This window comes from Grampus griseus, assembly GCF_964374135.1.
Source record: "Grampus griseus genome assembly, chromosome: 20".
Classification (NCBI taxonomy): Eukaryota; Metazoa; Chordata; class Mammalia; order Artiodactyla; family Delphinidae; genus Grampus; species Grampus griseus.
In genome coordinates this window covers 6361048-6388967 of record NC_139014.1, presented here as the reverse complement: position 1 = coordinate 6388967, position 27920 = coordinate 6361048, and the positions used below count along the sequence as shown (strand labels likewise).

The 27920-nt window shown below is 55.7% G+C and overlaps 1 protein-coding gene and 1 long non-coding RNA gene across 9 annotated transcripts; one reads left to right on the top strand and one right to left on the bottom strand.

Annotated features, from left to right (window-relative positions):
• Positions 1 to 1195: 1195 nt before the first annotated feature.
• GPRC5C (G protein-coupled receptor class C group 5 member C) lies at positions 1196 to 16754 on the bottom strand. Of its 6 annotated transcripts, XM_082679673.1 has the most exons (6): positions 11130 to 11228; positions 10121 to 10223; positions 8938 to 10023; positions 6097 to 6191; positions 3964 to 4113; positions 3514 to 3711 (listed from the first exon to the last, which is right to left on the bottom strand). In XM_082679673.1, exons 3-6 carry the CDS (start codon positions 9989 to 9991, stop codon positions 3523 to 3525), a joined length of 1488 nt encoding a protein of 495 aa, XP_082535799.1. In that variant the 5' UTR covers positions 9992 to 10023; positions 10121 to 10223; positions 11130 to 11228; the 3' UTR covers positions 3514 to 3522. The 6 variants fall into 6 exon arrangements, with proteins under 6 accessions (XP_082535801.1, XP_082535799.1, XP_082535798.1 ...); XM_082679675.1 differs by lacking the exons at positions 3514 to 3711; positions 10121 to 10223; positions 11130 to 11228 and adding exons at positions 1196 to 2572; positions 16059 to 16195; XM_082679672.1 differs by lacking the exons at positions 10121 to 10223; positions 11130 to 11228 and adding an exon at positions 16445 to 16754.
• Positions 16237 to 25502, top strand: LOC309838544. Of its 3 annotated transcripts, XR_014298359.1 has the most exons (5): positions 16237 to 16377; positions 20686 to 20793; positions 22131 to 22326; positions 22969 to 23097; positions 24220 to 25502. It is a non-coding gene; the product is annotated as an uncharacterized lncRNA (long non-coding RNA). The 3 variants fall into 3 exon arrangements; XR_014298358.1 differs by lacking the exon at positions 22131 to 22326; XR_014298357.1 differs by lacking the exons at positions 22131 to 22326; positions 22969 to 23097.
• The last annotated feature ends 2418 nt before the right edge of the window (positions 25503 to 27920 follow it).

The following is a 27920-nucleotide window of genomic DNA, read 5'->3' as shown; positions in this document are numbered from 1 at the left end:
GGAGACCGAGGTCAGAGCCCCGCCCTGAGCCCTAGGGGGATGAGGTCAGAGCATTACCGGGCTGGTGCTAAATAATTTATGCGGCTGCTGCAAGCGGGGGCCGCAGCATCTAAGAGGGCCCAGAGTGCAGACGCAGACAGGAAACAAAGTCAGGTCACTCGCACTTGTGCCTGAGCACCGCGGGTCCCCCTGGAGCTAGAAGTGCTAGACCTGGTGAGAATGGATTGGAGGGCTGACGGACTCTAACTAGCTGCGTGACTGTGGGCAAGTCACTTAACCTGTTTCTTGCTCTTACAGGAACTGTGAGCTACCCTGGAAGAGTTCAGGAACCGCATGTGTAAACTGAATGCTGGGCGTGGCATTTGGCAGGTCCTCCTGACTCAAGGGAGGTATTAGTTATACCTGGCTCCCACCCACCTTCCCATGAGCCCAGAAGTTTACCCAACGGTGCTCCCACCTCCCTCCCCACCAGCCCACCAGGCAGCAGCAATAAAGGTGGGTCCCCTCTCTTGCCCCATGCCTGCATCACCAGGCCTTGTGTTTGAGGGGAGAGGGGGTGTGTGGGGAGACAGTGACCTTGGGCTTGGCCTGTTTGGGAGGCCTGGTTTCCCCTTAGAACAAATCCCCAACCAAGAAAAAAATTTAGTTGGAATCAGACAGCCTTTGTTGGTCTAGAAGGCAAGGAGCTGGATTTAAAAATATATATTAATAAATCCCAGACAAATTCTTAATGAACACACAGGGATTCTGTGGTAGTAATTCCTCACAGAGAATAAGGTCATGTAATCCTGAGCAGTGATTAAGTCCAAACTACTCCGCCCCGAGCTACAAGGTTTGACAGAAATGGGGGTGCCGTTTACCAAGGTGTTGGCCTGACGTCACCTGCAACATGTTCTGGCCTATTCTGGTTTTTTCCATTCAAGGCTTGTGATGCAGCTGGAACACTTCTGTCTTCTTCACTTGGCCATAGACTGGAGGAAGCAGGGCCACGGGGTGTTCTTGAATCTGGGCAGGTTTGCATCTTTCAGGAGCCCATCCCTCCCCGGCCTCGCCCGCAGGCCTCCAGGGGACTCAGACTCTGAACAAACCCACATTCACTGCAGGCTGCTCCCCGTGGCCCCTTGGCACTGCCAGGACTCACTCGAGACTATCAGCTCGAAAAGCGAGATAGAGCCTTTATTCACCGTGAGGGATTTGGGGCTACTAACCTAGATCACAAGGAGTCGGGGGTGCTCAGAGCTCCCCCCTCCCCTTCCATCAGAGTAACTAATACTCCATTCATGGAACTGGACAGTCCAGGACAAGGGTCAGTGGATGGGGAGGGGGTCGTCACACTCGGGGGTACAGCCCTGCTCTCTGCAGGGCCTGTTCACCCAACTTAGCCCTGGAGAAACACGCTGGTGACAAAGGCGCAGGTGCTGGGGGCAAGAGGGTGGCGCTGGGGTGGGGGTGAGGGCTGTGGGACCGCCTATGAGGTCAGCACCTGCGTTGTGCTCATCCTGCCTCGTCTCAGCAGGCAGAGGTGAGCTCTGGGGACACACCTGGCTTGAGCCCCTTGGAGGAGCCAGCTCTGGTACCCGAGGGCAGGAGGCCAAGGAGACACTGCAGAGATCTCGTTCCCACGAGTCTGGAGCTGTGAGCACATCTTTGCCAGTGCCAGCATCATGCAGGTTGCCAGGACGCCCCCACTTCCCTTGGTGGCCATCAGGACCTGGTGGAGCCTGTCATGGGTGATGACAGCACCAGCGCTGTCGAGGTGCCCAAGGTGAGGCAGAAGCCTAGCCATCTGCCCGCCAGGAAATGGCACAGTCTTCAGTCCTGGACACCTCGTACCTAAGGGGCTGCGCCCAGTCCCACAAGTCTCAGTCCTGGGAGAGGCCTAGACCCCGGTCCATCTGGCCCAGGACTCTCAATCGACCCCTGAGAATGCCGCCCTAGCCCCTCCCTTGTGTCTTGATGGGACCTAGTTCAATGAAGGTATCAGGTGGTGATGCAGAGGGGCTCAGATCCAGGACCCGCAGGCCAGGAAGAGAGGCACGATCTGTCCGGGTCTCGAGTGAGCTTTGCCCAGCTCAGCGGCCTTCCACGGTCCAGGTGGTGGCAGGAGGTGCAGGTGAGAAGGGCAAGGGCCACCTTTGCCACGGTTTGGCTTCGCCTTGGAGCAGGGCGGGACTGGCTGAGGCTGGAGCCGAAAGATGGCCAGGAAGGATGACCATCTGGACACCCACAGCCGGGGGCACAGGGGCTGTGATGTCGGGGGAGGGCATCCAGAGGGAGGCTGGGTGTCTGCAGACGCCTCCTGTGGTCTCAGGTCACTTGGGGACCAGGAGAGGCTGGGCTGGGCAGGAATTGCGGGGGCGGGGAGGGGGGTGGACCACAGCCCCAGCCACATGCCCCAGGGTTTCACACGGCCCCTGACTCCACTGTTCCAGATCGGTGGCCTCCGGGCCCTTCCCGCTCCAGTGACAAGGGCCCTGCCCAGCCTGGACACAGAGGAATGAGGACAGCAGAACGACGTGCGGTCCAGGGAAGAGGGCGTCTACCATCTTGTATTATTTTTCGGGGACTGAGCCTAAAGTAACCAGAAAGAACAAGTGTTTGAACAACTAATAAAAGGGTTTGAGTCTCCAGGGGATTTGGTGCAATCTGACGTCGAAGGAGAAGTTTGATTTTTTTTTCTTCCAGCAACCTTCCTCCCCTCTTCCAACAGAAACATCTCTTCCCTACAACCGGTGTCAGAAAATAGCTTCTGGCGAGTTGGGGAGGAACATTCCCAAACCTGGGAGGAGCCGACTTGGCCAGCCCTTTGCAAAGGGTCAGAGCACCATTGCACGTCTGAACCCAGGCCGCCGGGACCCGCTACAAGCCAGAGTCTTGGGAAAGCCTGGCCGGTCTCAGCACGGCCACTTCCAGAGGCTCTGTGGCCTCTCTGGGTCAGTCTGCTTACCTGTCAGAGGCGGTGAGAGAGCTACTTAGATCACTTACCCCCAGGGCCCTGTCTAACCCTAAAATGGTCTGGTTCTGGGACACACACACACACACACACACTGTGATCTAAGAGACGGAGCAGTGGCCCTGCACCCCATCCACTGCCGGATCTGCACCACCCTTCCCACTAAAGGGGCTGAAGCCAGCCCATCTTCCCTTCAAATACCCTCCACAGAACTCCCCCGGCCCCGGCCCCAGTGGAGGGGATCCCAGAGGAAAGCTGCCTCGTCTCACATAAGCCCAGATGCTGCACGAGACCCGAGACAGGAGCCGGGCCCAGAGGTCCACGCTGATCGCACAGGACACGGACCCAGGCTTAGCTGAAGAACCCTTCCCTGGGGAGAGGTGTCAGCTACTATGGTGCACAGAAGGAAAACCCAGCAGCGGCCTTCCTGGGAGCTGGATTCAGAGCGGGGGTGGGGTGGGGGGGAGGAAACGCCCACAGGCCAGGGTGGAGGGGCAGATCAGACACCGAGAACCCAGATCGGACACGACATTCCCAGAAGAAGGGTTAATAAAGCAGAAACGTGTTTATTAGGCACCCTTGCTCCTCACAGAGGAGCAAGACCCGGGACAGAAGCGCCTGAGACATCTCTCAAGGTTGCAGGAATCTCTCTGAAGACTCCAGAGAACGTAGGTGCTGACTGGCCGCCACCCCAGGAAGAACACAATTTGGCTGGAGCGTGGCCGCCGCAGGTGACCTTGACACGAAGCCAGGTGACCCTGACACGAAGCCGGAGTTGGCTCCTGGACTCCACAGACACTGAGGAGTGGGTGAGGGGCCCGGGGACGCCCAGCCGAACTGGCAGATGGGGAGGGCCTCCCGGCTGAGGCCCTGACCTGTCCTGAGCCAGCGAGGGGGAGGGGGAGGGGAGAGCAGGGGCTCCCAGGAAGACCCTCGCCCGGTCAGGTCCCCAGATCTTCCCGCCTCCTCCTGGTGCCGCCTCAGTCCCACACGTAGGGGTTTCTAAAGACCTGGGAGTTCTTGCCTTCCTTCGGCAGGGTGGCCTCCTGGTGGCTCTGGGCTGCGTAGATGTCTTCGGCCCGCAGGGTGGAGTTGGCACTGCCCATCACCTGGCTGTTAGCAGTGGCCCGCGGGAGGATGACGTCGTAAGCTCCTTCCGACTGGAAGGAAGAACAGGCGGTGTCACAGCTGGGTTCTGCCCGGGCGGATGCACACACACTCCCACTCCGCTTCCTGCAGGGCTGCGCCTGCCAGCTCCCCCTTCCCTCCCTGCCCTCCCCCTCTGCCCCCTTCCAGCCGGGCCTGGGATGGATGACTCCAGAGTCTGGAAATGGAGGAGCTGACCTCTGACCTCCAGCCCCTTATCTCACCCTGCAGAGGGCCACCCTCTGGGCATGGAAATGAGGCTCCCAGTCACCTCCGATGGTCCTGGGGCTTCACACAGTGGACGGCTCTTTCCAAAAGGATCTTCCTCTCAAGCCCTGTCCCACTCCCTAAACCTTGGGGCCCAACAGAGAGTGAAACACACAGGGCTTCTGTGACCCGCCCGGCTACGCTCCCAGGCCCCCTTCCTCCAAGACTCTTAGCTGAGTACCCCCGGTGGCATTACACCCCCCCAACGGCATCACTGGCTGGTGTGCCGGGCCCAGAACACCCTTCTGTCAGGCCCCAGGCGTGTCACCCGTTTCTCATCCAGCAGTCTGATTTAGAGACTTAAACCCCGAATGGTTTGGGGTTTGAGAGTTTTAAGTTTTGGAGACTTAAAATCCAAAGTCTCTGCCTGGATCCTGGTCGGAGCTGCGTTGCTTCTGTTCCTGTGTGGGTGAGGCTGGGGCATGGGTCCCAGGTCCCACCCTGGAGGGAAGGTGAGCTCCAGGCCTCACCTGCCTCATCCCTAGGCACACAGCTGCCACCAAACCCCCGCAGCTCCAGGGCCCCAAGCTGCCTTCTGAACCCACTCAGACCCGGGTGGTCCTCCCAACCCATTTACCATCTCCAACTCCCCCTCCCCCTGTAGCTCCTGGAACATCTAGATCGAGGACGGGTTCTCCAACCTGGCTGTGTGTCAGAATCACCTGACTGTTTATGAAGCCACAGCCATGCCTAGGGGGCCCCACCCCGCGGTGAGCTGGTGAATGTTTCACGACCCTGATCTGTAATGTTGGCAGATCTCTGTGGGCGGTTATTCCCATCATGCCTTGGATAACTCCAAGTTATCGAGGTGACATCACTGAAGAGATGCTAACTGTTCGCTCCATCACACCGCTGGCCCTTGTGCCTTTTTAGCAAGCTCCCGGGGGATGGTAACGCTGGGGGTCGAGGGACCATGTTTCTGGAGCCTCCGTGAGAGAAAATATCTATTAGTTCAGCTCCTTCCTGAAGAAGCACGACTCCATGCACACAGGTGAGGGGTGGCCAGGTGGGGCACCCTGGGGGTCTGGGGGCCGGCAAACTGTGCTTGTGCCCTTCAGAGATTCATTCCTCGGCCTATCCTGGCTCCTGGCCGCAGCCTCCCGCTCCTGGCCGCAGCCTCCCTCTCCTGGGACCTAGCTGCAGGTTCAGGCTCTGGAGAGCGAGGGGTCTCCCCAAGAGCAACTGTCAGCCAGCCGGGGAGGAGGCACGTATAGGAGTGAGTAAGACTAACCCACTGGCTTCCTGTTCCCACCCGCCCTCCCTTGGCTAATGGAGCATCTGGTTTCCAGAGCCCAGGGGAGGTGTAAGGTCGAGAGCTGCTGCCTGCTGGTGGGGGGAAGGGAGCAGGAGAGCCTCTTGGGACAGCTGTGGTGGAGCAGCTAATACCTACCCAGACCTGCCCTGTGGTCCTCGGTCCACCACGAATGGTACCTACCTGGCTGAGGCCCCCCCTTGTCCCTCCCTAAGCTGCTTAGGGGAAAGCTGGCAGCTCCCACCAGCTCAGAGAGAGACTGTTCTGAGCAGCTGTCCTCAGTGGGTGTTTGACACCCCGATGACATGGGGCAGACAGGTCCTGCCACAGTGTCGCGAAAGGCAGTAGGAGCATCAACCCCAGGAGGAAGGCTTCGGGAGCTGGGGTCCCGGGCTCCCGAAGGCTGACGCATCGGATGCAGAGCCTGCCTTCTCCCTCCCGCTGCCACCCACCCTGCGCACCCGGGCACCCCACTCACCGGGGCTTTGTGTATCAGGGTCATCTCAGTGGGCTGGTACACACTGGTCAGCAGCTGCCCGTTGTACCCGCTGTACGGTGACACTGGTCTCTTAGCTGCAAGGAGACATAGCAGCTGTTCCGGGCTGGGCTTTAAGCTCCCTTTCCTGCTCTCAGACAAGGCTCCCCAGGAGGCAGGGAGAGGGAAAAGGGGGCTAGGCCAGCCCTGGGGGTGAGGCTGCGGGTGTACCCCACCCCGTGGAGCCCAGCATCACTTTGTTTAGATGCACAGAGAGCACAATGCTCGCCTTCCCCTGGGGCTTTCCCTGCAGCATGAGACCCCCTCCCACCGAAAAAACGTCCCGTCAGCAACCTTCACATCCCCTTCCGCCCTCTGGGGCCAGAGGCCAAGAGGGGCACATGGACCTTCGGCCGCCTTCCAAGATGGCCAGCCTCCAGCTCTGGCCTCTCCTGCTGTGGGCCAGCTGCCAGGCGCCAGGGTAAATAAGCAGAGACCCCACTGCCCAAGAATCTGCATGGGGCAGGGCTGGGTGCTGTTTGCCCAGGACCCAGAGCTCCACCGGGGGGACTGCAGGCACATCCGGTCCTGTGGCCCCCTGGCAAGTTTCCAGAACTATTTTCAGCTCTGGGAACACTTCCCTGTGCCTTCCGGGGTGTCGATTTCCCGATCTGTCCTACGCTGCTGGGCGCTGGGTCGGAGGAAAGCTGCTGACCAATTCTGGGGGCCGGGGAGAGGGCTGAGCCGCGAGGGCCGGGGCAGCGGATGCCTGTCTCCTGCCGGCTGATGGCCCTGTGGCTCTAAAGGGACCACAACTCTATAGGGCTTCCTAAGTGCTGGGCTCACTCAATTGATTTTTCCATTTAGAAAAAATAAAATAAAAGGAAAAAAAACCCTTACAGCCCCAGAAGTGTTTGCCTTGAGGACAAAGGCTCTCTGGCCAGCGGGTGACAGCAAAGGTGGGGGCCGCCGAGGCTCCTCCCAACATTCGTCCCCAAGCCTCACCAACTGCACCTTCCCCCCTCACTTGGCACCAGGCTGTGCGGATGCCAGGGGCCACGCCACTGGGCAGGTCAAAGGTCAGTGCCTGGCAGGGTGAGGATCACTCCTTTCCCCAAGGCGGAGATTACAGGGATCGCAGCTTGTAGAGAAAAAAAAAGGCAGAGAGTTCCGATCCTGAAACCTCCCCTGCCTCTGCCTCTGCCTCTGACCCCTGGCAGAGGTCCCAGAGGTAGTGCTCAACAATCAGGCAGGTCAAGTCTTAAGCCCCCAACACCTCGATCAGCAGAGTAGGGGGTCAGCGTCCAGGCTTTCCGGGTCACAGCAGACGAAGGGGCTGTATCCAGCCGGCTAAGAAAGCACGTGAGACGCATGCCACAGGGCACATCCGGAAAGGCTCAGTGCCTGGCACTCAGTGTGTGCTCAATAAACGCTAGTGGTCCTTACAATGAACAAATGCCAGAAAGAGCCTCCTTCCTTAGGGAGCTGGGAGCACGTCTGACCGAGTCTCCTGGAGAATGGCCACCCCCTCCTGCCTCCCAAGCTTTTTCCGACGGGGGCTCGGCCCAGGCTGCAGGGGCTTCTCTTGCCTTCTTGCTGCTTCCACCTCCGAGGCGCCCTCGGCTCCAACCACCAAGGCTCTGGGGCTGCCTAGCACCTCAGGAGAGCCCCATCCCGTTAACAGAGCCGGGGCAGGAGCTCGGGGGACAAGCTGGCTATTGGATACCGGGTGCTGCTTAGATCAGCATGTGGCACACGCGATTTTATGAAAAAGAAAAAAGTTTGAACTGAAAAGACTGTAAGAGGAAACTAAGACTATGGATATGTACATAATGGAAAAACAAGCTCTGGAAGGTTAATAATATTGACAGAGCTAATAGCTAATACTTCTAGAGTATCTTCCAAGCGCCAGAAGATGCATTAATTGAATCCTCAAAAGAATCCTATGAAACAGGAACCATTATTATCCCCATTTTACAGATGAGGAAACTGAGGCAGGAAAATATTAGCCAACAGTGATCAGTTCTGGGGACAGAACAGGAGGGAATGGGGTAGAACTGACAGTGGAGGGAAATTTTACCTGTAATGTGTAAAATTTTACAATGAAAATATATTCATGAATTGCGCGAGTATAGGAAAAAAATCCTTAAAAAAATGGAATTTAGGGGACTTCCCTGGTGGCGCAGTGGTTAAGAATCCACCTGCCAACGCAGGGGACATGGGTTCAGTCCCTGGTCCGGGAAGATCCCACATGCCTCGGAGCAACTAAGCCTGTGCACCACAACTACTGAGCCCGCACTCTAGAGCCACAACTACTGAGCCTACGCGCCACAACTACTAGAGCCTGCGTGCTGCAACTACTGAGCCCACGTGCTGCAACGACTGAAGCCTGTGTGCCTAGAGCCCGTGCTCCGCAACAAGAGAAGCCACCGCAGTGAGAAGCCCGCGCACCGCAATGAAGAGTAGCCTCCGCTCGCTGGAACCAGAGAAAGCCCGTGCGCAGCAGCAGAGACCCAACGCAGCCAAAAAGAAATAAAGAATTTTTTTTTAAATATGCAATTTAGGGACTTTAAGGCAGAAAACTCTGGATAATCTCAGGAACCTCCCATTTTGCCCAGGAGACCAGCCCCCTGTCCTGCAGTAAACCACCTGGAATAAAAGGGGACCTGGGGGGAGGTCCCTGGTGGTCCAGTGGTTAGGACTTGGCACCTTCACTGCTGCGGCCCAGGTTCAATCCCTGGCTGGGGAACTGAGGTCCCACAGGCTGCATGGTGTGGCCAACAATTTTTAAAAACTAAAAAAAGAAAATAAAAGGGCACCTGGGGAGGATGTCCCATGACCCACCTGAGGCTGGCTCGTCCATGGAAAACGCCTTGTTTTCCACAAACATGCTCTGGCCCTTCTGCTCTTTCAGGATGGTCTCGTAGCCCACGCCCCGGGTGGGGTACAGGTCCCCCTGGTAGCTCTGCTCCGGGCTGGGCTTGGTCACCTGGGAGACCTCAGGGATGACATAGAAGAGCACGAAGGCCCAGGCATTGGCGGCGAGGGTGATGGCCAACGTGGGGTCATCCCACGTGGGGCTGTTGCGCTGCCGGTTGCCGTAGGTGTACATGACAATCCAAACCACCCAGATGGCGATGGAGGTGGCCGTGGTGAGCAGCACGAAGACCCCGTGCTTCCGCCAGCGCTTGAAGCGGCCGCACAGGGTGGGCCAGGCCCCCGTAAAGGCGCAGAGCAGCAGCAGCATGACGTAGATCAGCGCCATGACGAAGTCCACGTTGGCGATGGCACAGGGGGAGGCAGTGGCCCAGCTGGCACTGCCGTTGGCCGGAGGGCCACCCTCGCCGCCGCCTGCCCGCACCAGCGTGATGACCAGCCACTCCGTGTTGATGATCACCTCCACGAGGCTCAGCAGCAGGGCCACGACGAAGACCACCCAGCCCCGGGGCCCGTGGTTCTTCCGGACCAGGAAGTTGAGGGCTAACACGTGAGCCACTAGGCAGGCGAAGCAGATGGCGAACAGGACCCCGAAGAGGAAGCGCCGAGAGGCGCAGGTGGAGAAGTCAGGCTTCACCACGCAGGCGAAGACGAGGCAGAAGAGGCCCAGGGTCCCCAGCAGGAAGAACACCTGGGTCCCCAGCAGGCTCCGCTTCTTGGTGTCCTGCATGAAGGGGAGGCTGGCCACGAGGAAGATGGTGAGGACAAAAGTGGTGACGATGCCCGCCCCCGCCACTGCCTCCAAGATGATGCCCCAAGCCCCAGAGCGGTCACACAGGTTGTAATAGAGGGGGTTGAGGTCCGGGCTGCAGCCAGCTGGGGCGTGGTTCTGGGCCCGGGCCCCTGGGAGTAGGAAGAGAGGCAGTCCCAGGCATATCAGCACCGCTTCCTGGATGGCCATCCTGGCTCCCAGGCCAGGCCCCAGCTGGGTCCCTAGAGACGGAGGGGAGAAAAGGCTCAATCAGTCCTCCAGGGCAAACTCTGACACACGAGGTGCCGTCGCCCCCATCCTGAACCACGGCACACTGACCTTGTCTGTGCCTCTGGGCTTCAGAATCGTTCTTAACACAGAATTCCTGGGCCTTGTACCAAGTGACCAGAGAGGCAAATGAGATGAAACCCAAGTGTGATCCCTGTTCCCGGTCATGGAAAAGGAGGAAACTGTGCTGAATTTTCAGGCCCCTCCTCCTCCCCCAAATCATAACCTGGGCCCAGATACTCCCTGAGCTCTTGCAGGTGGGCTGGGGGCTGAGGTTTGTGAGCGAGTTCACTCAGCACTCAGTTCCTCTCTGTCCCGGGACTTCCAGAGTTCAAATGGCCAGACACCACGCCCCTCCACTCTGTCCCTGTGACGCCTGAGTCTACGGCAAATCAGCCACTCATTCATTCATTCAGCGAGTATTTCACAAGCACCTGTAACAGGTGCAAACTGCAACCAGAGAAAGTGAAGAGATGATTGAAAAGTTGTATGTATCAACACTTTTCCCCTGACGCCTCCCTACCACTGCCCTTTTCTGCCCTTCATTTTACGGCTTTTAGTGCCAACGCTTCTCCTCAGAATCCAAAGTTCTTTGGAAGCTCAGTTGCTAGAGTCTCAAGAATAAAATCAACGAATTTCTGGGACTTTCCTGGTGGCACAGTAGGTAAGACTCCGTGCTCCCAATGCAGGGGGCCTGGGTTCAATCCCTGGTCAGGAAACTAGATCCCACACGCATGCCGCAACTGAGAGTTCGCGTGCCTCAACTCAGGAGCCGCCTGCCACAACTAAGACTCAGAGCAACCAAGTAAATAAATAAATATTAAAAAAAAAAAAACAACGAATTTCCCAGCTAGGGAGTTAATGACTTAATGCAAAAATCCTCCTATGAGGCATTAACATTTTAAAAGCGAGAACCAGGCAAGGGCAAAGCAAAACCCAAAGAAATTAATCTATAATGGAAGAAATTAATCTATAATGTGTAGAGGCACATCTACAGTTGAGGCACTGTAGCTAGAAGGCAAGAAAGATGTCTTTTATTCACACCAGGAAGGTAACTTACTACTGCAACGACTCACTGGACCGGTCCCGGACAGCAGCCTTACTAAATGCTGTAGACTGGCACCAAAGAAAACCAAACCCCTGCTTTCAGTACCAGCTGGATTTTCCCTGTGTGAAGTGGAGGTAAAGAGTGTGGCAGGTTAAGAGAAATTAAAGACCAAATCAGTGAGTTTTCTACTCAAAGACTTTAAATTTACCTGGAGGACAGAAAATTTAAATGCTCTAAAAAGCAAGTCATAAATTCCAAAATTCTATGAAATGCAGGGACTCCACATTTAAATCACCCCTTATTATGTTCAAGTAACTAGGTGTAACCCCGCCTCTTCCTCTCTCTCCTCTTGGACCCAGGAACTTTCCAGAAAGACAGCAACCAAGCTTTCCTGGGCTGATAGTGACCACTAGTGGCTGGGAGGGGAATGGCACGATCCAACTTCCCCACCACCTCTCTTTCTTCCCTTTAGGAGGTGGAGTGTAGATTTGCACACCGCTAAGCCCTTAATGTTTTCACCATTCCTGGTTAGTTAATATATAACAGGTAAACAGAACTGTCTCTCCATGATTGAGAAAGGGAAGGACGCTGCTACTAAGTCAGAGGAAATAAAACTCAAAATTAAGTGAAACTGACAGAATAAAGATCAACAACTTTCAAAGTCCTGTAAGATATCCTCTACATATGCTCCTTGAAAGCATTTTAGGTCTCTCAGCCTTCCCACCTACAACCTCGTCTGCCAATTAAGCTTGCTTTTCCCCAAACAACACCTACCATTAACTTTTTTTTTTTCGGTACGCGGGCCTCTCACTGCTGTGGCCTCTCCCGCTGCGGAGCACAGGCTCCAGATGTGCAGGCTCCGTGGCATGTGGGATCTTCCCGGACCGGGGCACGAACCCGTGTCCCCTGCATCGGCAGGCGGACTCTCAACCACTGCGCCACCAGGGAAGCCTTACCATTAACTTTTAATAAATTCACACTCCTGTGTGAATTTATTATTGTTTTCCTACATAAATGGTACCGTAACGCAGCTAGTTTCTCTCGACTTCCAATGCAAAAGCATGTTTCCCCTACATCACGATTTAAATAAGCTCTTGTGGGGGACTTTGTGTAACAGTAAATCAATAAAGCACAAACTGTACTCTATTTACAAAGGCTGGGAAGAGAAAAGAGGAATCGGAGAGGGCTAATGGATAAGGAATATTGAACCACTCCGGGAGATAATTAATGGATACCGTGCTATGGGGTCCTAGGCACTCAACTCCCTCATGAGTATTTCTGGCTCACAGCAAAACAGCTAGACCTTGGGGTGAAGCTGGAGATGTGGTATGAACCCTGAGAATGGTCACTCAGACTTAGCCTCCGGCAATCTGCACATCTTCAAGAGCTGCTCATCCCATCTCCCTCCGCCGGGTCCCCAGGTCAGAACAGACAAATATTCCAAATCAGCAAATATTTACTGTGCGTCTAGGGGGACCGGGCCCAGTAGTTCCCCTAGACGCACAGTGGAAAATACAAAGATGAACAAACACAGTCCAAAAGGTAGGTCTACAAGAAAACTACCCAAAGAAGATTAAGGTAAGTGTCACACAAAAGAATTTACCTCTGGGGAGAGAAAAGTGCTACAGGAACACAGAGGAGGAAGTTCTTCCCAGCTGAGGGGGTCAGAAAGGACAGAGTGAAGAACACCTCCCAACAGCATTTTATTCAGTTTCTAATCAAATTCACCAAATATGAACTGAGTCTGTAAAGGGAGGTTGCAGCTGGCTGGCTACAGATTAGAGACACTACAGGGAAGGAGTTTAGGGCTTGATTCTAAAGGCAGTGGGTAGGGAGGGTGGGAGGGAAGGAGACGCAAGAGAGAGGAGATATGGGAACATATGTATGTATATGTATAACTGATTCACTTTGTTATAAAGCAGAAACTAACACATCATTGTAAAGCAATTATACTCCAATAAAGATGTTAAAAAAATAAATAAATAAAGGCAGTGGGGAGCCACTGAAGGCTGTTTTTTAAATGATGAGGGCATAACCAGCGCTGTGCTTTAAGATTTAAGTCTGGGAAAAAAAGCATAGGCAATCGATTTGTTGAGGACACATTCATCCCCCGCTAAAGACCAAGGCCAAAGGTAAGGCCTAATGGAGATCTTTTCCCAGATAAAGTCTAAGGCCTGGCTGGATGTGGGGGAAAGGATGCTAAGTCCACGCTGCAAGTTCAAATCTTGTAACAGCCACGTCATTACAAAGCACCAAGGCCGCTCCCACTTAGCCTGCGACCACTGTGTCAATCCCTCTTCTTGGTCTGTCTTGCTCTTAGAGCCATACCTGCCTGTACCTTGCGAGAATCCAACACCTCATAAGAGCTTGGGCCAGGGCCAGAGAAGCTTCACAGCCCGCACCCCAATTTCCTTCTCACTTTGCTGTTGGCCCTGGACCTTACCCTTTAAGCCTGTCGGTCCCACCAACATGGGAACTTCAAAGTGGGGGAGTGGAGAGACAGCCAGACACCAACTCAAGTGGGGAAATCGGACCCATTGGGCCTGGTTCTTGTCCAATGCCTGGGACAGTGACCCTTGGAGGCCAGCAGGAGACTTAAAGAAAGCTCAGCCCAGTGTCCTTCCACATCCAGGAATGCAGATTCAGCCAGCCAAGGGATGCTGTGTTTGAAGATGGCGGCCAAGGGGGAAAGGGCTTGGATGAAACAGACCAGCTCTGCCTTGAGACTCTCCCTCCTGCGGGTCCCTAGAGCCTGCACTTCCAGGCTGTCTTCTGACCCTCGATCGTTAGAATTGTGTGCGTAGGCGTCTCCCCTACCTGGCTGTAAGGTCTGAGGGGAGTGAACAAGACTTGTTTTTCTTAGCATCCCCTGCAACATCTAGTCTTGCACTGAACACAGTAGGCATTTGAAAAGCATTCACTGAACGGATTTGGTGCCCATTTCTCCCCGTCCCAGTCCGCCCTCTTCATTTTAGAGTCACGTCTCCTGCTTTAAGGTTCTCAGTAGGGGAGACTTCCCTGGTGGTCTAGTGGTTAAGACTCCGAGCTCCCAATGCAGGGGGCCCAGGTTCGATCCAGGGTCAGGGAACTAGATCCCACATGCCACAACTAAGAGTCCGCGTGCTGCAACTAAAGATCCCGCGTGCCTCAACTAAGACCTGGCACAGCCAAATAAATATATTTTTTTAAAAAAGGTTCTCAGTAGGACCAAGGAGGGGGACCTCCTTCAGTCCCATGAGTTCCCCCCACACCATGGCTGCAGCCCAGCCGAGCTGCAGATTATTTTCTGGACAAAGGGGCCCTTTTGCTTCACCTCCCTGGAATCAGTTATACAAGTATTTTTAATCACCTCTGAAATCGGCCTTTCCCTAGGCTCAGCCACTCAGTCCCCAGCTCAGGTCTGAGTCAGCCCAATCCAGTTCCAGAATCCCCTTCCTCCCTCTTTCCCTCTCCCAGGGGAGGCAGAGAGACCTCAGCAGAGTGGTGGCTCAGAGGCCCAGCCAGCCCTGAATGGGCTTCACCCAGCAAGGATGAGGCAGCCAGGCCTTCTCACCTTTCCTCACTCCCCGACCATCTACACGAAAGCCTGAGAACCATCCTGAAAAGGGCAACACGAGCTTCACAGTGCAGCCTTGGTCTGTCTCCTGGGCTCAAAGGGACAGAGTAAGATACAGACCCACAGCCAGGGACCTTCAAGGGTGCCACGACCATGTAGAGGCCCCTCTCCGAGGCGCCTAAGCAGAGCCACAGAGGAGCCTCCTTCCTGCCGGGTCTGCCGCCACTCAGCAGCCCATGAAGAGAGACGGATGGACCCACTGGCAGCCTTCCCACATCCTCCCCTTCTCCCATCCATCTCCTCCTTCCTCTCCGCCCCCGGTTAGGTCCTGCCGTCTTACTCCTCTGTTCAGGGGGCTCTGGTGTTTAAACCAACCAATAAGAAGAGGGGTCGGAGATGCCTGTACCTGTACGGGGCTACTTCAGAGCCCAAGTTGGGGGGTGGGGTAGAGGGCTTCCAGGAACCCCAGGCTTAGACCTTCACACCGAGGGTGGATATTCGGCTCCCAGTTCCCTGAACATTCTGAAACACGTGAGTCCTCAACCCAAGGGTCCGCTCTGGAAAGCCACTCCGGAATGCGCCCCACCCCCCAGCGGCACGCCCTTCCCCAGCCACAGATAAAGGCCCAGGCAGGGAACCTCCAAGAGCACAAAACCCTATTTCAACATATTCGGGTCCCTGAGCTCTAGGATCAAGAGCGTGGGGTTTTTTCAATGACTGCGTTTTGCTGGATTTGAAACTGTGGGTCTGGGGCTGGAGAGGCGCAACTGCACCTCCGCGGCTGGGAAGGGCGCAGGAAACCCCGTGGGGCGTGAGGGAGGAGCGGGGAAAGAGAAGGGATCTAGAAGCCACGCCGCCAAAGGTAGAGGGCCTACGACTGACCGAAGTTCCGAACTTCCCGCAGGAAGATTAAGCCCTCCCCTCCCTATACCTCTCGCCGGGACCGGGGTCCACACCCACGCTCCCCTGGATGGCGGAACAGAAAGAGCAGGGGGCCAACCTCTCTCCCATTTCCTCAGGTCCCAGAAACCTGCCCTCCCCATCCACGGTAGCGGGCCGCGGAGAGGACGCCGGCCCCCCAGTCACTACTGGCCGCGGAGTCACGCAGAGAGGCTGCGAGGGAGGAGGGGGTAGTCCTTGGAGACCCCGATCGTGGAGTTCTCCCTCGCCGCCAACTCCGAGCCGCAGCGCCGGGCTTCCCACACCCCCAGTCCCCAGCCTGCTCCGCTTTGGAAAGTTTCTGCGAGTGAGCGAAGTAGAAGCGGTGTCCTCCGCGCCCCGGTTCGCCACCCCTGGGCCTCAACCCTCGCCCACTCCCCACCAGCCCGACCCCACTCTTCCCGGCGGCCGAGGGGAGGGCGGAGCGAGCAGGCTGCAGCCCTTACCTGGGACGCGTCGCCGGCCCAGCTCCGGCGCGGCGTCCGGGGCCAAGTCCAGGCGGGGCGCGAGCGGGGGTGGGAGGGACTCGGCGCAGAGAGCGGGGCCAGGCCCAACCCTGGTCTGAGGTGGCGGGGCTCAGGCGGGGGATCGGGGCGCAGGGCCTGCCTCTCCCCGGGACTCGGAGCTGGCTGCGCTCCGTCTCTCGCCCTCGCGCTGGCCTCTGCCCGCGCTCGGCTCCTTTCTCGCAGCGAGGGTGGGCCGGCGCCTGCATCACCGTGACATCACCTCCATTGAGGAGCTTATCGGGCGCCCGCGGCGCTCCAGGTACGTGCAATCCGCTTACACAGTAACAAAGCCCGGCCGGCCCTCCCCCCACCCATCCCCGACTCACCTCCAGGCTGCGACTAGACGCACTTTCCGGCAGGGGAGGGAGATCGGAGTTTCTGGCCAGGCCGGCTTGTGGGCTGCTGCTGTTTACTGCCACGCCCCCGCACGCGGGCGCGCGCACACTCACGCGCACTTACTTTCGGGACTCGGTTTTCTCTCCGGAAAGCGGTTTGGGGTGCAGCCCAACACAATTCGCGGGCGGGCTCTCCCTCTCCGCGAGTCCCAGCGCGCGCGCACACAAACACGCGCGGGGGCCACCTTGGTGCGTCTCTCCGGGGCGGACACCTAGTCTTTGTCACCTTCGTCCTGGCTCTCCCGTGAGACACACGCGGGGCACAGTTCGCCGCTCCGGACTAGAGCGAGGCGCACACTCAGATACAAAGTCTGTCTTTGTCGCGCCTTCTGCTCTCCGCGAGCTTGCACACGTGGACACACCACACACCGAGCGTCCACCTCTTGCACGCGCGATCCTTCCCCGGCACCCGGCTCACCAAGTGTGCGTGGGAACGCCACCCCGCGCGCCCCTAACGCCGTGGGCCGGGCCCAGAACCACTCGGGACCGTGGGCAGAAGTCGCCCTGGGTCCGACTACCCGGCGCCTGGGTTTCCTGCGATCGCCGGGACACGGTCCACCTTAGCGCGCGCTCCCCTCCCCGTGTCCCCGTTCCCTGTTCGGACCTGTCCTAATTAGCCTTCACGGTTCAGTTCCCCGAAGTACAGTGTTTAACCCGGCCCCCGCGGTCTCTGCGCTCCGTGACACATCGGCCTGGCCACCGAGTCCTGCCCCTGCCGCCGCCCGGGGACTTTTGCACGAGTTCGAGTTCCCCCCTCCCCGTACCCCAACCTCACTCCCTATCCTGGGGTGCGTCAGCGGGTTGCCCCCCTTTCCTCCCCGGTCCCAGGAATCAGCAGAAGGGGAACTGCAGAAATGGGGAAGCGAATCCAACCTAGGATCACCCCGGCCCAGTAAACAAGAGATTTTCCCGCTGCCTTCCCCCAGGGCTGCCGGCTCCGCGGGAGGTGGGCTACGCAGCGGGGCCTAGTTGGCAAGCGCCGGAGGCCCGGAGGGGCCGCGGCGCACGGAGAAGGGAGTGCTTGTTGCGCCTGGCCGGGGCCCAGGGGACGCGGAGGCAAGGCCGGGCGCCGGGTCTCCGGGGTGCTGGTTCTCGTGACGCCGAGTTGCCTGGGGGATCGCCAGCGGCGCGCGGTCGGAGTCAGCCGGTGGCCTGGCGGGCGGCTGGGCGTGTTGGTTCTGCCCGGAGCGCCCGGGAGGAGGGCGGGAATCGTGGGGGGAGGCGGATGGTCTGGGGCTGGGGGTAGCAAGGTGGGGGAGGGCGCAGGCAGAGGGGAGGGGACCTCCCGGGCTGTTTGTTTGCGTGCTTCCATCTATGACAACCAGAAGTCAAACTCCCTGAATCACCCGGAGCTGCCGGAGCGATAAACCCCACGCTGGCTCCTCCCCTCGCACACCAGTTTTCGGACTCCTGGAGGGAATGTTTGCTTAGCAGCCTGGGCTGGCGGTGAGGCCCTGCTTTTCTAGAACCCTGTATCTCTTCCTGCGCCTGGCCCTCTCTGGCTGGCCTGGAAAACGTGAGGACTGAATTGTTTCAATTCTTTTCAATGTTGAGAGGAAGAGCGCATTGCTGTGCCTTTGGTCTCCTTCCCCTAATAACTCCACCTCCTGCATCTCAGGGACGACCCCGCGCACACACACACCGGACGTGAGCACGTGCAGACCTGTGTAAGGGCCAGGCAGTGGGGGGCCCACCCTGAAAGGGGGAGCAGCAGGTCAGACCTTCCCGAAACAGATCAGTCACTCTAACCTCTGACTAATTTTCATCAGCTGGGCAACCAACGCTGAAACAAGTTTGCTGGGAGGGGTCCCTCATTAGCATATGTTTAAAGCCAGATCTAGGAGCCTGGGAAAGGGGTGGGGAAAGTGGTGGGGAGACCAGGATACAAGTGACCTCAGGGAGACACAGGTGAATTCGGGATCTGTCTCGATCGTGGAGAACCCCTTCACCCTCCAGAGACTTCTCCCATGAGGCAAGTCTCACCCCTCCCTCCGGGCCCAGGCAGGGGCCAGGTTGGGGTATCCGGTGCCTGGCCACCCACTGGCAGTGTACTGGAAACAGGCCTGGACACCTCAGTGAATGAGCTCCGCCCCCAGCCAGCCCTGTGCCATGACGGCAGTGGAAATGTAGGGCCGTTTTCTGAGAACGGTTTGCTCTCCCCCTTTCCGCCCCATCTCACTCTGGAACATCTCACTCTGGAACAGGATACGCCTTCAAGACAAAGGAAGGCCCTCGGGGCAGACGACCTGGGGCTTCTGAGGCTCCAGGATCCCTGGTGCCCTTGGCTTTAATCCCCCAGGGCCTGTCAATAGCAGGAACACTGGAGGGTGGAGATCCTGAGAGCCTCACCCCCAGCCCTGGGAGCTGGACGGCTGTGGGTCCCGATGGACACGGCCAGTGGCCGGGAGAGAAGTTTGGTGGGAGGCGCCATTGCGTCAAAGACTCCAACCGCAGACTCATCTGCGCCCCCAGGTACCCTTCGCCCAATGTAATAATACATCGGCACGTAAGCCTTTATGAACTCCCATCTTCCCTGAAAGGTAACACTTTGAGAAGCGGTCCCATAGGGACACTGCCTTCCCACTGTTCAGATAGATCTTGGATCAATGGATTGTGTGGACGGCGTCTGTACCCCTCCCTCCCAGCACGGTGTGTGAGTTCCTGTTGGCCGCCGGCTGATCGAAACTACCTTTATGCATTGGAACAATTCCTTTTTGAGCCGCATGAGTCTAAGCTAGTGACAAGGCCCAGGGTGGGGTGCAACTTTGCCACTTGCCGGTTGTATGGCCTGGACAAGTCACTTCACTGCTCTGAGCCCCACTTTCCTCTACTATAAAGAGGTCAGGATAGCACCACCCCCAATCCTTGCAACGAAGCCATGTCTACGATGGGCCTCGCACAAGCTTGACACTCAGATGCTCAGTGATCAACCTCTCCTTTCCTGGTCCATCCCCTCTGAGCCTTAGTCCCCTGACAGTTAAAAAGGCCTAGCAGTGGGAATTCCCTGGTGGTCCAGAGGTTAGGACTCCACACTTCCACTGCCAGGGGCGCGGGTTCAATCCCTGGTCAGGGAACTAAGGTCCCGCAAGCCATGCATCGCAGCCAAAAAAAAAAAAAAAAAGTTCTAGCAGTGTTTAATCCAAACTCTTGTAGCAGCCTCGCCGTGCCATGCTCTGGGCTTCTCCTGTGCTATTCCTTTCCTCCCCCAACCCCCTTTCCCTGTCTGACCAAAGGTTTTTAAAACCTGCCCAGCCTCAAAGCTCAGCTCCAATGTCCCTTTCTCTGCCATGCTTTCCTCACCTTCCCCAGAATGAACTGCTGTGAGCTGCCCTGTTTACCCACAGCCTAGTATGCATTTGTTTATTTATCATTTATCTCGGTGTATCTTAGCCTTCTCAGTTCTTGTCCTCTCAATAGCAGGGACACGTCTCACTCGTTGTGTTGTTCCCGGTATCTGGCACCGAACCTGACACTCGGAAGATCCATTTATTCTATGGTTTGAACCCTAGCAGCAAGAGTTGAGACATGGCCCCTGGAGGGCAGCCCCCTGCTGACCTTCCCCATCACCCTGGGGTGGACCACTGCAAACACCATGCAAACAGGGCCGTGCCTGCCTTGCCCACTGGCCACAGGCCTTCCTGGGAAGCAGGCAAGCCCAGTACCTGCTGGAGACACCACCTCCCCTGGGCCGGCAACACCCTGCATTAGAATGCAGGGTAGGGGCCTTGGCAACCCAACTTGGGGCACTGGAGGAGCAGGTGAGCTGGCCCCGGGGGTGCTCGAGGTCAGTTCTGCTCCCTAGAGGGGCTTCCCTATTGCCTGGGTAGCAGGGGTCCTGGATTGCCGGTTCAGTGTGCAGAATCTCTTTCAGGAGCCATTTCCTCCTCCGGGGACTGGGAGGCCGGCTCTCCCTCCCTAGAGGGTTGAGTGCCCCTGATCTTGCCGCCTGGCCCCCTGGCCCCCGTGGAGCAGACGTAGTCCCTCGCTGAGCTGAGGGCGAGGCTCTTGGCCCCCTGACAGGTAGGTGCCTGGAATCTTGCACTCGGCAGCTGGGTGTACCCAAACCAGCTGGTAAACAGATTTTGCGTTTGACCTCTCCTTGCTCCCAGGCTCCGCATTAACTGGTTCCTGCCCAGGCTGCGGTGTCTGGCTAAGTTTCCTCTTCTCTTCAGCTCCTAGGACTGCCGGCTTGGAGCAGCCTGATACCACCTGGCATTTTGAGAGGACCCAGGTACCACGGTGGCCCCTTAAGAAGCAGGAAGCCAGGGGCCAGGGAGCAGGTGAGATAAACACCCATTCGCCACAACCCGCTGCCCATGGATGACCCCTCTGGGAGGGTACCCGGAAGCGGGCCTAGGGCAGAACCTGCCGGAATGTCACCTGACGCTGAGCCCGTCCATGGTGACCACAAAACCTGCCTCTCCCTCTCCCCCCTTCCCTGCCCATGGCTCAGTGGCCACTAACCAGCTCCCTGTTAGAAGGAGAGAGCTGCATTTTCTGAGCTGCCCAGGTCTGGAGAACCTCCGTCAATAGACTGAGTGAATCTAGGAACCAGGGTCCAGGGATTCAGGCCCCTCAACCCGCCCCTTCCAAAAACAGAAAAGAAATGTGTACACAGCAGTGTTTAGTCCCCCTTCCCTTCCTTGAGGAAGAGTCTCCCCTCACACCCCCCCACGCCCCCCTTGTGAGAACATTTCAGGGCAGGCGCACCCTCCCACTGGGGTTACACACACACAACCTAATCACCCTGCCTGCAGTCTCCCTTCCGTTCCCTGACACCTCCAGTCACCTGCAAACCCCCTCTGCTGCGGGACATTCACTGACTTCCCCCTGGCATTCTCGGCTCCTAAGATCGTCACTGGTTCCCACTCCCTCTGAGTAAAAGATCTAACTCCCTTGCCCAGCATTTAAGGCCCCTGCAGCCTGCATTCAACCTGGACTGGCCACCTCCTCTCCCTCCTCTTCCCCACAGGAAACGGCCACTGCAGCCTGAGAGGTCAGCTCTGGGTCTGGCCACCGGACTGACCTTCCTGTGGCTTCACTCACAATGTCCCCCACTCTCAATCCAGGGTGCCCCTTCCCGGCCTCTCTAAACCGTTCCCCTTTTAAAGCCTCTGCTTCTCCCAGAAGCCTTTGCTGGTGACCCCGCCCCATACAACTCCTCCCTCTGCCCTCCCAAAGCTTCCCCTCTAGCATGAATTTGCCAATCTTGTGCTGCTTTGCACAGTTAATTATATTTTATACATAGATATCTGGCCTCTGTAATTCCATGATAGGCTCAGTGAGGAGCAGATTTCATGCCTAGCCTTCCCTGCAGCCCCCAGGATACTGCTCTGTACCTATAATAAAATGGGTGGAATGATGGGCCAGGACCTGAGGGATGCTGTCAGCCTTTTCTAGGGGGAAGGGGTGGGTTCCGGTTCTAGGCTTGGCCTGGCTGCTGTCCTGAGCTCCACACTCAGATCCCCGCCTCCCAGAATCCCAGGCCAAGAAGCTCAGAGACACACAAACACTGGCTCATCTAATAATGCAACAACACCCATGATAGTTTATACCTCTGTGTAGCACTGTCCAACTTTCCGTGTCTTTTATATATATTTGATCTTGACAACCCTAGGAGTTCAATTTCAAACTGAGGTTCGGGCTTCCCTGGTGGCACAGTGGTTGAGAGTCCGCCTGCCAATGCAGGGGACGTGGGTTCGTGTCCCGGTCCGGGAAGATCCCACATGCCGCGGAGCGGCTGGGCCCGTGAGCCATGGCCGCTGAGCCTGCGCGTCCGGAGGCTGTGCTCCGCAGTGGGAGAGGCCACAACGGTGAGAGGCCCGCATACCGCAAAAAAAATCCCAAAAACCCAAAAAACTGAGGTTCATAAAGGCTAAGGGACTAGCCCTGGATTAGAACCCACTGGTTTTAACTCTGCTGGACTGGTTTTAAATTCGCTGTTCTATGTCCCAAAGTGCTTTCGTGTCTCTTATGTAGCTCATTTTCTGCTCTACGAATGTTTGTTTATGTACATGTCTCATGTCTTCAACCAGGGTGTAAGCTCTTTGAGGGAAAGATGTGTACCTGGTCCATCCTTGCCCGTGACAGGGCCTCGATCAGTGTTTGCCAGGGGGACTTCCCTGGCGGTCCGCACTTCCATGCAGGGGTCACACTTTCTATCCCCGGTCGGGGAAGATCTCGCATGGCGTGCAGTGCAGCCAAAAAAAAAAAAAAAAAAAAATTTGTGAGGGAGTAAATAGATGAAGGCTCTGCATGGGCCAGTACAGGAGAAGGACATTGGAAACAGAGCTGACCAGCTGTCTAGTCTGCAGCCTTCCTTCTCAGCCCCTCTCCCTACTCCCAACAATCCCATCGCCTTCAGAAGCCAGCCTCACGACAGCGCTGCACTGGGCAGCTGCCTGGCCTGTGGCTGGGCTGTGTGTCTCCCTCTCTGCCCTTTCTCCCTTCTTCAGCCCTGTTCTCCTGGTGGCCGCCAGCCCGCTGTGATCACGTCCTCTCTGTGCCCACCTTCAGGACGGCTCTGCCCTTCATCAGCCTCGCCAGCCACCAGCCTAGATGACCCAAAGCCTTCAAAAGACACGGTCTCTGCCCCCACCCCTTCGCCTGGGATTTGGGGGCACCCTGAGGGTCCTCTCAAACTCAGCCAGGACCCCAAGGGGACAGGGGGAGAGTCAGGGTGCCACAGGAGAGCCAGAACTGCCTGCACTCACCAGACATGGTGCCTCCAGCAGGGCAGTGCCAGCCAGCTGGCATCTGGGTGGAGTTCGGTCCCAGCTGTTCCGGCCGCTGCTTGAGGCTCGACTCCAGCTCCATTGCCGGAAGCCCAGCTGCTGCGGTGCAGCCCGAGGCTGCTGGGAACCGAGCTGCGCTATTCTGGGACTGTGATGGAGCTCCGGGACGCCTGGCAGCAGCTGAAATTTCAGCCCCTTTGGTAGACGTGCTGTTTGCTTTCCCTCCGATGATAAGGCAGAGTTCAAATCATCATACAAAGTTCAGAACCACTGATGGTGCATCTGAGTGTCTTAATAGCAGTTGTGGTTTTGCTAAAGTGGGGACTGGCCATAAACAATCTATACTTCAGCCCTCGGCTACAACAGCCTTCATTCTTGCTGTCACTCACACCACACAACCTGTAGTCATTTTCCTTTAGTTTTATAGTTTGTCCTCATACCCACTCTGCCACATTAACCCATCCACTGGCATTCTGGTGCAGTCCCTCACATTTAAATCCAATGATGGATTTCCTCTGAGAGCCTTCTCCCTCCCTCCCTCCCTCCCTCCCTCCCTTCCTCCCTCCCTTCCTTCCTTCCTTCTTAAATTGAGATGGGAAGATCTGATTCTGCAGTACAAACTATCAAGTATGAAAACTGAGTTTGGGTGACAAAAGACTAGGGTCATAATCAAACCCAATTTACAACAAAGTTAAGCCCCCGTGATTAACCTGTTTTGGGAGAGCCCTCAGAGAAGCCCCCTGAGATGATGCCTGGTTTTATTATCCTCATGTGGGAACTGGAGGCCAAGTTGGGAAGAGAGCCTACCTAAGGTCACAAGTGATGGACGTAAAGCTTAGGCCCGGTGTTTTGATCTCCTGCCATGAAATCATAGACTTTTAGAGCTGGAAAGGGCAACAGAGTTGTCCAAAGAGCACAGAACTTGCTCATCTGTAAAATGAGGTGATAATCCCTGCCCCTCTTCCCCTGCAGAGATTACATGAAACCACGGATCTGAGAACCCTTGGCTGGAGTGACCAGTGATTTGGGACCTTCCGGTGCCAGGCTCGTCTTCCTCCGCTGCCAGTCTGTGTAGGGAGAAAGCAACTCACAAAAATGGAAACAAGCTTGTCCTTAGGCTTTCCCAAACGTCAGCGCACAGCTTCAGGGTCCGTTGTTGTGTTTGTTTAAAAAGCAGATTTCTCGGTTCCATTCTGGGCTATGGAATTTGAGTCTCTAGCCAAGAAGAAGCCTAAGTGGCTGTCTGTAAAAATCCCCTCTCCCCACTGCCAAATATGATTAATGATGCACACTGCCCTTGAGAACCAAGGTCAAACCAAGAATCGTTCAAGTCACCTATGAGGAGAGGAAGGTGGAAAAACACAACTGGCGCGGATGGCCCGTGAAGGATTCTGTGTCGTCACAGCCAGGTGGGCAGCTTCCCTGCTTTTTGGGGAATGAGGGCCATTGGAGGATGAGCGTGTTGGGGGAACCACTGGCCGAAGCCACCTGCCCTGACCAGGCAAGATAGTAATCACTTGCATGAGTTATCTTATAACAGGAGGTCCTGGTAAGGAACATGGAACTAACAAGCTACCACCAACTGGAAGGATTTGGGAAAGGTCAAAAGGAGAGAGCAGACGCCAGTGCATATGTCCTACCAACCTCCCAGAATCCTTCTCGCTGTAATTCATCTTGGCCGAGCCATGCGCGAGCCACCAGGAAGGACCCTGCGTCAGAGTGATTGGCCAGAGCCAACCGGGAGACTAACCCCATCACCATAAAACCTGAGACTGCGAGCCACGTGGCAGAGCAGTTCTCCCGGGTTCCCTTACCCCGCTGGCTCTCCACCCGGGCGCCCTTTCCCATTAAAGTCTCTTGCTTTGGGCTTCCCTCGTGGTGCAATGGTTAAGAATCTGCCTGCCAGTGTAGGCGACATGGGTTTGATCCCTGGTCCGGGAAGATCCCATATGCCACGGAGCAATTAAGCGCGTGCACCGCAACTACGGAGCCTGTGCTGTAGAGCCCGTGAGCCACAACTACTGAGCCCGCATGCCACAACTACTGAGCCTGCATGCCACAACTACTGAAGCCCGCACGCCACAACTACTGAAGCCCGCACGCCTAGAGCCCAGGCTCCGCAGCAAGAGAAGCCACCGCAATGAGAAGCCCGCACACTGCAACAAAGAGTAGCCCCCGCTCGCCGCAACTAAAGAAAGCCCGCTCGCAGCAATGAAGACCCAACACAGCCAAAAATAAATAAATAAAATAAATAAATTTATTTTAAAAAATAGATTAAAAAAAAAGTCTCTTGCTTTGTCAGCACGTGTGTCTCCTCGGACAATTCATTTCCAGGTGTTAGACAAGAGCCCACTCTCGAGCCCTGGAAGGGGTCCCCCTTCCTGCAACATAAGGGTGGAGCCAGGGTGGGAAGCACAGAACAGACCCACAAGGGATGCGTTCCAGGAAATGAGAGCCTTGCAGTTTTCTGTTCCTTCGCACATCCACTCTTTGGCCCTCCTGTGTTGAAGGCATGACTAAGGATCAGGAAGTCACTATTAGGCTTCTCTTCCTTTGTCTTTATTAATTTGTCTGCCAAATATTTTCCAATCTGGTCTGAAATCATCTCAGTTAGGGCATGGTTCCTCGGAGTTCAAGTCTCATCATAACCTAGAGCTTATTATCAAGACTATAGATTTTCTATAGCACAGGGAACTCTGCTCAATATTCTGTAATAACCTAAATGGGAAAAGAATTTGGAAAAGAATAGATACATGTATATGTATAACTGAATCACTTTGCTGTACACCTGAAACTAACACAAGATTGTTAATCAACTATATTCCAATATAAAATAAAAATGAATGGACTTCCCTGGCGGTCCAGTGGTTAAGAATCTGCTTTCCAATGAAGGGGACACAGGTTCAATCCCTGGTCGGGGAACGAAGATCCCACATGCCGCGGGGCAACTAAGCCTGTGCTGCAACTACTGAGCCCGCACGTTCTGGAGCCCGTGTGCCGCAACTGAGACCCAAGGCAGCCAAATAAATAAAATAAAATAAAAATTTAGAAAAGACTATAGATTTTCTGAATCTGCCCCAGATTCTGTATTTTAACAAGTTCTCCAAGCGATGCTTGTGTCTCATAGAATTTGAGAGTCACCGAAATACAAATCTATCTTGAAGACAAGCAGACGCTTCCCAGGAACGCAAAGTGATGAAAAGAACTGGGGCCGAGGAACAGTAGCCGACCGGAGGGTGAGTGGTTGGAGAGCAGCGTGATTAAATGAACACACTCCCGGCAGCGGGGTTTTCATGGAGAGAGAAGTAATGAGAGTGCGTTAGAATGTGGAGTCCTCAGGGGCGCAATGCTGCAGTGAGAGGCATTGGGCAGACCCATAATCTGAAGCCCCCAGACTCTTGTCTGTTGGAAGATGAGGGTCCCGGAGGTGGGAGGGGGACCAGAGTGCAAGAAGAAAGTTGTGAGCCAGCCCCAAAGACCAGCCCTCAGAAACATTTTTCAGGAGCTGACCCCTTGTAGGTTTCCTCTCCCTGGAGGTCAGAGGCAGTTATCTTGAATTATTTTCCGTTGATGTCTGGTCTTGCCCCTTCTCACCCAGACTCCTCTTTGTGGACGTGGTAGAGCTCCAGAGAAAATGCAGGTCAGATGAAGTGAGGGCCTTGGGTGCTGTTGTGGGCAAGTAATTTTCCCTCTACTCTTCTAAGTTCTCTGCTGGGAACTCTGTAGCAAAAGACACATTAACAAGAGAAAAACAAACATGTTTATTCACATGTTTACCTCATGTATACATGGGGAATAACCAGGGGAAAAGCGAGTAACTCAAAGAGGTGGCTTAGAATTCAGACTTAGATACCATCTTCAGCTTAAGACAAAAGAGAGGTGTTGGGGACTTCCCTGGTGGTCCAGTGGTTAAGACTCCACGCTGCCAAGGCAGGGGTCGTGGGTTCGGTCCCTGATCGGAGAACTAAGATCCCACTTGCCACGTGCCATGGCCAAAAGATAAAGAAAAAAAAAAAAAGGGGAGAAAGGAAAAGCATTGTGATAAACAAGAGTAAGGTTATGAAGATTTCTGTCAACACCTTCTCCACTGATAAGACTGTCAGGATTTAGAGCCACCCTTCTTTTCCTGGCACAGAGTGGGAGACACCACTACAAATGGAGATGTCCCCTATCAATGTCAATTTCTCTTACCAAAGGGTAATTGCGGCTCTGCTTCTAGAGTTTCTCCTCTGTGTGCTGTTTCTCAAGATAATCCTTGAGCCTAAGAGGCATATTTTGGGGCGGCGTATTCTACCACGCTTCAGTGACAGTTTTGGAAAAACCACACCCAGTAACCTCACTTGATATTTTCCACACGGCTACACTTGCCACGAGGAGTCTTTGGAAAGCTACAAGCACACCTGGAAATTCTTTGCGTCCAATTTTCATAGGTGACACTGCTCATTCAAAGGTAAACTTCACATGCCGCTGCTTTTTCTTATTTCTGATTTTTTTCCCCATTGCCTCATTTACTGCAGGCATTCACTGTTTCCTATTATCAGATGTGGGGCAGGAGCCACAGACTTAAGGCTCCTTGGCCTCTGCTTGTCCAAGGTCATTTTTTTTTTTTTTTTTTTGCGGTACGCGGGCCTCTCTCTGTTGTGGCCTCTCCCGCTGCGGAGCACAGGCTCCGG

Coding starts and splice junctions, on each gene's coding strand:
- GPRC5C (XM_082679672.1), bottom strand. CDS start 9,991: ATGGCCATCCAGGAAGCGGTGCTGATATGCCTGGGACTGCCTCTCTTC. Junction 6,192..8,937: donor CATGGACGAGCCAGCCTCAG/GTGGGTCATGGG, acceptor GTCTCCTTGCAG/CTAAGAGACCAGTGTCACCG. Junction 3,712..3,963: donor AGGAAGGCAAGAACTCCCAG/GTCTTTAGAAAC, acceptor GCTTCGTGTCAG/GGTCACCTGGCTTCGTGTCA.